We start from the raw sequence: 10,329 nt of genomic DNA, 5'->3' as shown, positions 1-10,329 counted from the left end.
GTTAAAAAAAAAAAAAAAAAAAAAAAAAAAAAAAAAACATCATAGTAAAACCAATACCTTCTGAGCTTCGCATCGAAGCTAAAAAATAGTTCAATAAATAATTTTTTGAAGGAAAGGGACAAATTGATGATGTTACTGTAATGTAAGCCCCTATATCTCAAGTTCTACTTCAGAATGTCTTAAAATTAGATATATCATTATTTCCTAATAATTTTTAAGAATAATGCAGTAATTAAAAGTTCTATAATGTTAAAAATAAAACCGTATTAAATTTTAAAAAATATTCTTAACTATTTTTTATTTAACTTGGTTTCATGCCCATTCTCTTTACACACACTAGATATTCCCTTATCACTCTTTAGAACTTCAACCAACTTCTTTTACTCTCTTTATTTCTATTTACTATAATTTTTAACTTAAGTTATATATCAATCTCTCCTTATCCTTAACACGTATTAAAAATAAAATTAATTTTTTATGAAAAATACCAAAGGTATTAATAAAAAATTTTCATTTCTATTCATCTATTTTTCAAAAAGTTATGACAGTTTTAAGTAAAAAAGATTGAAAAAATGTAGAAAATTACCGATTTTTAAATTTGTAATATTTTTGGAGATTTTTCCCATTTACCGGGAGCCAGGGATTTTTTTTCAATTTTTGAGGATAATGTCTACGACTAGATATAATTTGACGTATCGTTGAGAAAAATCGGTCCAGTAAGAACTGAGATTAAGTGATAACAGAAAAATAAATAAATAATAAACATAGTAAAATTAATACCTTGTCAGCATTGCATCAAAGTTAAAACATGGTGACTATTTTGTATTTATAAAATTTTTATTTATATTCAGAAACCAGTTTATTTTATTTTCTAATGCTTAAAATTTAAATTTAGTAATAGATTTAAGTAGAAACTGACTTTATTATTTAAAGCAAATCGACACGGATTCTTGATATCACAATCTCTTGGATTTACTACTCGGCGAACTGGGCAACATGGATCTGGACAAAAACTATATAAAGCACATTGATAAGGTATAGAGTTGTCAGATCGAAAATCAAGTAATTCAGATTGATAGCATTCGCCAATATCATCACATGGTTCGTTAAACATTGATAATAGTGATATGTTCTATACAAAATAAAAACAAAATGATTTGCCATAATTTTTCAGTCCATAGATAAAATTTATATATTAAAATTTTATATGTATGATGACAATACTGAATCCAACTGGTTCAGAAAATGATTTGTGCATTATTTTCTATGAAATTCTATACATATATACTGATTAAAACACATATTCTACAATTTACTAGTAAAAAGAGCTTTCGACTTCCTATAAATTAAAAAGATTTATTAAGGATTTTAATGAACTATTTAATTAAAAAGGGACCTAGAAATATATCAGTGATAGTCTTGTTGTCAATGAATCACAGGTTTCAGATTCTTAGGGTTATAAAAAAGAAAAAAAGAAAAATCGTTCGCTGTTTGTTCGGCAATCAGCCAAATGTGGATTTGTCTGTATATTTTTGGCAACACAGTAAAAAGGACAAATAAATACAAGGAAACAAGGCTGTCGGAACTTACCTGCATTGTGTACCAACACATGAAATAGCTAGCCGTCACTCGCCAACGAAACCTATCCAATGGACCACGAAAAGGATTCGGTCGGGTCCAATCTAATTTTTTTAAACGCAAACATTCATTGTCTACCATATGGATATATTCACTATGATTTTCCATTGTCCAATTCATTTGACGCATTAAATGATTAGTTGAAGATTCTCTCTAATTATCATAAATATTATAAGTCATGATATACCTGTTTAGTAATATCTGTTTAAGTCATAATAAATAATTAAATAATATATATATATAGCAGAAATTGTAAGATAATGAGTGAATTATGAATATTTTATTACAGGATTTGAATATGATAATTTAGAGCCATAAAAGATTAAATTTATTAGCAACTAATCAAGTTCGAGAAAATTTAACATTCTTCCTATTTTACAAAGGTATTAAATTATGATTAAAAATTTTTAAATATTTAAATAACTATTAAATGTAATAGCAATGAACTGCAGCTAAAATGTCTCCAGAAATAATTTTTTGTTCCTTAGCCTTGAGAAAAAAAGTAAAATCAATATTTTTACTTCTTTTATTTTGTTGGCACCTTCACGCTGATGTCATTAAGGTTACATAATGCAAACTTAATCGATAAGCAGGCTATACAGTGTCAATTTTTACTCTTCGTTTTTTTTTTGTGTCATTTTTTCAAAAAGAAAATATTTTTTACTTAATTACAATGCTGTATCATCACCTGAAAGCTTGTTTCACTTATTACATTATGAAGATACTTGAGACAGATAAATATGCTTTTGGAGCATTTTTCAAATACTTCCCAGTGGAATGTTACTAACGGTGGTATTGGAAATTGTGCAAAGAAATAAGAATTGTTCTCGTTCATCTTTAAATAATATCTAACAACAAAAAAAAGTTAATTTGGTTCAATTTTCGTAAATTTATATACAATATCAATTTTGGGTAAGACTATCATTTTTTCAAAAACTATTCAATATTTTAAATTTTTGTAAAGAGAAATTATTCTCTTTATAAAAATTTGGTCCAAAAAATTCTTCAATATCATGTGGTGAAATAATTATTTTTTCATCCTTTCAGGAATAAAACTTTAATTTTCTTAACTATGAAATTTTATTTTTAATTTGATAATATGTTAAAGAAAAAAAAATTTGTTCTTATAGTTTTTTTATTTAATCAATCTTAAGCATATTAAAGTTTAGTAATTTGAAATGAATTTATGATATTTCATTGATAAAAATAACAAAAGTTTATTTTTCTATTTTGTGATATAACCTAGCTTTTATTTATTAAGGTTCAACATACAGAAATCTTATTTTTAAAAATTCATAACTCTTAATAGTCACTTACCTTTATAATCAACGCAAGTTTACTGCCGTACACGTTTACTCACTGACGTGGAAATTTTTTATTGATAACTATCATTAAAAATATTAATTATCTTTTGAAAAAAATTATATGTGCCTCTGGTAAAACTAAACTAATGATATATTTTTACTTTAAATAAAATTTCTAAACAGTTATTAAACTCAAATGGTTTCAAATATTTATTAGAACAAAATTGTTAGTATTTTTTTTTTAACATATTATCAAGTTTATAACAGGAGCTCCTATTTTAGAAAATTAAAGCTAAAAGTTTTATTCTCAGAGAAATGAAAACAAATAGTTTGATTACATAATATTGTTGTTTTTGAACTAAATAATTTTTCTCTTTACAAAAATTTAATTTTTGAAGTTTCTAAGTAAATAATCAATAATGGATTACTCTGTATTATCATCGTCAAGTATAGTGAAAAAACTAAAATTTATTATCCATATAAATAAAAAAAATTAATATTCTAAATTAATAGAAGTTTATTAAGTTCCATTAATGTTGATATAAAAGTTTTGACAAGAGTCTTAGAAAAAATTTGTTTGCCATTAACAAGGACAGAATTGTCAATTTTATTTTACATCTACAATAAAATTTGGTATTTTTAAGTTGTTATGTTACTACACTTGTCGTTAGGCAATATATCGGCAATTTACATGAAAAATACATAACAGTTTCTTAGGAACTATAACAGCTAACATATAGAGTAATCAAAAAGTAAGGAAACAGGTTAATTTTTACAAATAATGAGAATAATAGACCCCGTTTGTTGACCTACTGAACATTTATATATATATATAACTGATTTACAGGAACTATATATAGTTTCTCTCACTTCTACTAGTTGAATTTGTTAGTTTGCAATAATTTTGTTACAACTAAGTCTCTTATACGCAAAAGATTTTAACTATGATAAAGCCTGATGCTATACACTTTTAAGTAATAAGTTGAAAAGAAGGATAAACCTACTCAAAGTGCCTAACAACATCCCTAACACCCTCAAGATTTAAACCTAAGAGCTGAATACATAAAAAAAAAAATGCAAAAACAGTGCGGTTAAAACATAGTACAAGTATAGATGATGTTATTGGGGTGATAAACATTGACATCTATAAAAATCACTTCGATGATGCGAATTTGCTAAATTTTAGAATACTTTGTAAATTTTTTTTTTTAATTCGCTTTATTTGAAAAATTACAATCTATACAGTATGCACAATAAGTAATATTTATAATTTATAGACAGTTGGCAATGTATTTCCACATGAGGAGGAAGTCACACATTTGAGACACCTCTTAATTATCAAGTTATTATTCTTAGGTTTTTAAGTCGCGGCACCAATTCCTTTTGAGGCGTATTGTAGGGTTTCCAGGAAGTGTTAAAGAAGCTAAAACGTGTAATAGTTGGTTGGGAATATCTTGTAACATGGCGTAGAAGCGTTTATAATATATAGCAGTAGTATCATTGATTGAAGGTAGTTTGAGGTCGGAATTTAAGGTCTCGTTTGAGACGAACCAGGGTGCACCAGTGATTATCTGCTGGCAGATATTTTGGAATGCTTGAATGGTTCATTTATTTGAGGCCTTAGCAGAACCCCAGATTACAATACCATATGTCCATATTGGTTGAAGAAGAGTTTTGTACAAAATTATTTTGATAGGTATGGTTAGGTTAGAACGGAGGAGTGGCCTTAACAGATGGAGTCTAGAATTTAGTTTTTTACGCTTATCTTTAAGATGACAAGACCAAGTTAGGCGCCTTTCGAATGTAAGACCGAGGTATTTAACTTCATTCGAGTGAGGAATGACGATATTGTTAATTGATACAGCTGGGTAGTTGTGAGGTCTGAGTGAAAAAGTAACAAAGGAAGACTATACATTAGTACATTAATTTTTATTTTCCAGTTGGTGAACCATTGTGAAAGAGTATTAAGGTTAGTTTGAAGTTGTTGAGATGCAATGTTGTGGTCGGGAGAAGCTGATAATAGGGCAGTATCATCAGCATAAGTTCCGACTATAGTGTTTTTAGATGTAGGCAGGTCTGATGTATAAATAGTATATAAGAATGGAGCGATATCACTGCCTTGAGGGACACCGGCAGAGATAGGGTATTGATTTGAATGTTGCAGGTTGTGACGAACATTAAATGAGCGGTTTTCAAGATAGGATTTTAGTATTAAGTACAGTGGAGCTGGAAAAGTATTTTTAAGTTTGTAAAGGAGACTATCATGCCAGACGGTATCAAATGCTTTCGCAACATCCAAAAAGACTCCGGCGCAGTATTTTTTGGTTTCGAGTGCAGATGAGATGTTGTCAGCGATCCGGTGGAGTTGGTGAGTTGTGGCATGGTGTAAGCGGAAGCCAAACTGGAAGTTTAATAATAGTGGGATAATGTTGTTTGATTGTACTATACTAAATTTGTAAATTTAAAATTTTATAAATTCTCTGTTTTAAAATTTCACAAGGCTGGTTGAAATGTTTATTTTGTAGCATATATGTGTTAGATATTTCTATTAAGTTTAGGAAATCTTTGGGTATACAGAGTACAAGAAACATATTTAACACTCTTATCGTTGTATTTTTTGTGTCCTTTTGATAATATAAATTTCCTTTTCATGTCACCTGTATTGATATAGGTTTCGATTTGTTAGACGGCCGAAATATTTTCAAAAATTGAACATAAATTAATTTTATTGTAAAAAGTGTAAATTATTATAATTTAACGGCCAAAGGATTTCCTTTTTAATATCGTAGAACACTCTAATAAATTTAATTTTATACAGGTTAAAAGTAATTAAACGTTTCAAAACATTTTCATAATTTTTCAAAATTTTTTCATTTTATGCGTAGTTGGCCTCTTTTATAATCTTTTTATACTTAAAATTTCATAAAAAGCATACCAAAAAAAGCTTAATGTATCTCACAAATTCTATTAAAATTTAATTAGGATCAGTTTTCTTAAAAATTTTATAGCAGTTTTAAATTACAAGAAAGTTTTTTCTACAAACTAATAAATATTTTATGAAACTATAAATTAAAAACCTGAATTGATAACATCTTAACTAAAATTCTTTAAAAAAAACATTATGTTGATTTGTTGATTTTTAAAAAAGTTATGGAAGTTTTTTAAAAAAAAAGTGAAAAAATGACAAAGTCTACCGATTTTAAAAATTGTAATTTTTTTGAAGATTTCTCCTATTTGCGGGGAACGAGAGAAAATTGTTCAATTTTTAAGGATAATGTCTTCAACTAGATATGATTTGTGATCTTTTGACGTATTGTTGAAAGAAATCGGTCCAGTGAGAACTGAGAAAAAGTAGTGACAGACACAAAAAAATAAAAAAAAATAAACACATCATGGTAAATTTAATACCTTCTCAGCTTCGCATTGAAGCTAAAAAATCATGTATTTTATGAAAATTATAAAATTAAACATGTTCTACCACTTTTAAATTAATTTGGTTATTAAATTTGAAGCATGAAATTTTTTTACGTTTCCAGAAAAATTATGTTTATATTAAGGAAGTCTTATTAAATAATGCAATAAGATTTAAAAAATACTTAACAATTAGAAACAATTGTAGTTTAATCAAATAACAATAAAAAAAGTGTCTTTTGGAAGTTAAACTATTATACAGTTAAAAATGTATATACAGAATAATTGTTTTACTAAGACACACGTAGTATCTTTAAACATGAAAAAGCGTATTATAATTTTTTATTTTCAGAAGTTAATATTATCAAACGTTCAATAATTTTCAGAAAATAATTTGTTACTACTTTCCTTGTTTCCTCTTAAAATTTAACACATTTAACTTTAGCATCGATGGGAAGCAGAAAAGGTATTAATTTTATCGTGATGTGTTTATTTATATTTTTTTGTGTCTATCACTACTTTTCTCAGATCTCAATGGACAGATTTTTCTCAACGATATGCTAAAAGATCACAAATTATATCTAGTTGAAGACATTACCTTCAAAAATTAAAAAAATATTTCCTCGCTTCATATAAATGATGAAAATCCCCCAAAAAATGATGATTTTTCAAATCGGTAAATTTTGACAATTTTTTCATCAACTTATTGAAAAAATAACAAATCAAAATATTTTTTTTATTTTGAAACCTTAGATATTTCCCATTTTTTGATATAATTTTTTTGAAAATTTGACCTTTTACCAGCCCACAGAAGCGAATTCAAAATTTACAGCAACTTTTGCACAAAAATTTAACTTTTTCAACTTAAGTTTGAAAATGTTCAATGAATATTCCAAGCTTTAAATATATGTCAAATTAAAGCTTACTATAAGTACAAAAAAAAAAAAATTGCAATTTTGGTGTTAAAATTTACGATTTCAGATTTAATTCTTTTAACTTTAAATTACTATAACTATAACAAAAAATGTATGGATCAATACAATTATTTTTTTTATAAATACTTTTTGTTTACTTCTTTCATTTGATATAAATTTTTTGAAAATCTGACATTTGACTTGACCACAGGAGGGATTTAAAAATAACAATTTTTACACACGAGTTAAACTTTTTCAACTCAATTTTTGAAAATTTTCCGGAAATATTTACATTTTAGATCTTACATTAAAACTTATGTAATATACTTTATTATGAAAAAAACCTAGCACACTGGGGTTGCGGCACAATGGGGACGTGGCATAGTTGGGTCAAGTATAATGGTATATGACAGTAATTTTAATCACTATCATGAAAAACGCTTCGGTGCAAATTTGTAGATAGTGTTAAATTTTAAAAAAATGGTGGAATATTCCAAAAGCTACATGATCTCCTATTTCCTCATTTATATCCGGATTACAAGTTTTATGATTTATAAGTGTAATATATGAATATACATTGTATATTTATAATATATAAATGTATGGTTTTATTTAAAAAAAAAGTATTTCGAATGAAAGTAATTTTAACATTTGAATCAACTTAAATTGCCAATTTTTTCAAACGACGAATGCGACGAACGTTTGCGGATTCAGTAAAATCATTGCGTGTGGTAATGATTTTTTGTAATTTTTCTTTAATTCTTTTTGAGTTAGAATTTTGCTTTTGTTCTGTGCTATTTTTTTTTTAATGAAAATGTATATTTTTAGTCCACATATAATCTTGAAAATAATCTATCTAAGAAAACAATTGGTTGAGAAGAACTTTTGATTTAGTTTTCTAAATAATACTGGCATTTTTATAGTAAGGTAGCAGGAATAATGTGATTCATTAATTCTTAGAGCTAATAATAAACAGATATGTGCCTCAACTCTAGTTTTTAAATTAAATGTTAATGACTTCCGAAATACTGGTTTAAATGTTGATATCAATCAGTCATTTTATTAGTTATATAATAGTTTGTAAGTTGATTAAACGTGTATGTTTCTATTTAAAAAACAAAATTTAATAACAATTTAAGAGGGAAAAGGGGGAGATGAGGAAGCATTTTTTTTTAAATTATAGAACGTAGTATTACTACGTTCTATAATTTAAAAAAATACTACCTCGTAGTATAGTATTAACTTCCAAAAAGAAAAAAATATATTATTCTTTATTATATTAAAAATATTGTGTAAATCATAGTTAAACAACCATCTTGTATAATTTCGGGTCTTATATGTATACAGCATAATACACATACTTAATATATGTATAAATAACAGACAAATTTTTATAAATTGGTCTTACTGTATAAAAATTAAACTTTAAAATAATACTTCCTTATCATAAATAATAAAAAAGTTTATAATCAACTTTTGTTAAATTTCTTAACATTGGTTGAGTGCTTCTACATGCTATGTAATTGGTCCATGCCGTTTTTAAATATAAAATAAATATAAATAAATGACTCGTATTACCTACGATCAAATTCGTTAAACTTATGGGCTCTCAAGTAAAATGCTACGTCCAACAGTGCTTCATCTGCCCATAGTCTCTTTTCATCCTCCGTTTCGTCATCACCTTGAATGGGTTCATTATCATAATTTTCAGTGTCATAATCAGGCAAATCAATATGGTCACCTGAACATTTTGCAATAGCTAGATTTAATAAAACAAAAATAATAATATAAACAGAACTATTCATTTTAACATAATAATAATTATCCCTCAGAAGAACTTACAAAAATTAAAAGTAACAATAAAATTGTTTTTTTTTTTTTAGTTTTGACATTCAGTTATAAAGTAAGTAAATTATAAATAACTTTTGTTTGTAGCCAATAGTGACTATTGCAGTAACAAAAACGTTTTTCACTCTTTTTAGTAAAATAGAATCACGTGAGTAATGAAATTTACGGTGTTATAGGTTATTCGTTAGCGAGTAGTAAGAATCGCCAAAGCGATTATCCTTTAAACCTTAGTATTTCCAAACGAGCGCTTGTACGTTTGTGTGTATCTATAATATGTGTCCTAACACCCAACGTACTCACTACTGCTACCATCGTATCCATAGCTATTTGACTTTATGCCAGCTAACCTGTATAAATAACGCACAAGATTCGTGGCTATGTATGTTACTCGCATAGATCGAAAACTTGATAATAATGTGTCTTCTGTACATAGAAAACCAAATAACCAGTCACCTTTCGTCGTGTAACTCGCTACCAACATTAAATAAATACAAAAAATACGATTTTACACCAACTATTTATAATTACTTTTAATATGCGCGTATTTCACTAATCGGTTTTTTATTTATTTTTTAAAGTAAATAAAATTAAATGTTCATATTTATTGGTGGTTAATTGCCTTTATATATATTTTTTAATAATTTACTACTTTTCTATATAACGAAATTTTTTTATATTATCACTATTAAAATACTAATGATTATTATATATTTGTAAAACATTTTTGAGTCAGATTGAAAATATTCAAGTTCATGCAAATTGGTTTTAAATATATACAGTTGCGTAGACATTTTTTTAATTTGAGGGTAAATAATCCCTCAAAGTGCCTAAAATAAACTCCCACAACACATTTAATTTTCAAACCAATCAATAAAAATTTTTACTTATCGATGATAAGTTCAGAATAACTTAAAAACATTTTAAGACTAAAAATTTGTTACCGACTAATAACTATACATCAATTAAATAATATTTAGTATTAAATGATATTATACAGTATATTATATTTTATTATTTATATATAATATAATATTAAGAAAATAGATTTTTGGATTCCATAGTAACCACTTCACTAAATAAAATTTTATAGTATTTCAAATATATTAAAACTAGTTTTTTTAGAATTAATTAAACCATTATCAAAATTTGAATTATAACAGTACATATAATGAACTGTTATATAAAACCCCAAAACATTTGTTTTTCAATTGACA

At 26.1% G+C, this 10,329-nt stretch overlaps 1 protein-coding gene across 6 annotated transcripts in view; it reads right to left on the bottom strand.

The window, feature by feature from the left end:
* LOC126894387 (fibrillin-2-like) overlaps positions 1 to 9,679 on the bottom strand; it is a 12,031-nt gene extending 2,352 nt beyond the window's left edge. The window contains exons 1-5 of one of the 6 annotated variants that reach the window (XM_050665359.1): positions 9,463 to 9,679; positions 8,846 to 9,026; positions 2,327 to 2,486; positions 1,591 to 1,791; positions 920 to 1,132 (exon numbers count right to left, since the gene is read on the bottom strand). In XM_050665359.1, the coding sequence (XP_050521316.1) occupies positions 920 to 1,132; positions 1,591 to 1,791; positions 2,327 to 2,473 (561 nt within the window). In that variant the 5' untranslated portion in view covers positions 2,474 to 2,486; positions 8,846 to 9,026; positions 9,463 to 9,679. Of the gene's footprint in view, positions 1 to 919; positions 1,133 to 1,590; positions 1,792 to 2,326; positions 2,487 to 8,845; positions 9,027 to 9,109; positions 9,443 to 9,462 lie in introns of those variants that run through there. The other 5 variants (XM_050665361.1, XM_050665362.1, XM_050665358.1 and 2 more) reach the window with 5 other exon arrangements.
* Positions 9,680 to 10,329: the final 650 nt, after the last annotated feature.

This window comes from Daktulosphaira vitifoliae, unplaced genomic scaffold, assembly GCF_025091365.1.
Source record: "Daktulosphaira vitifoliae isolate Bord-2020 unplaced genomic scaffold, ASM2509136v1 Scaffold_1, whole genome shotgun sequence".
In the NCBI taxonomy this organism is placed as follows: domain Eukaryota; kingdom Metazoa; phylum Arthropoda; class Insecta; order Hemiptera; family Phylloxeridae; genus Daktulosphaira; species Daktulosphaira vitifoliae.
The sequence above is the reverse complement of the archived record's forward strand: the minus strand, read 5'-3'. Positions and strand labels throughout refer to the sequence as shown.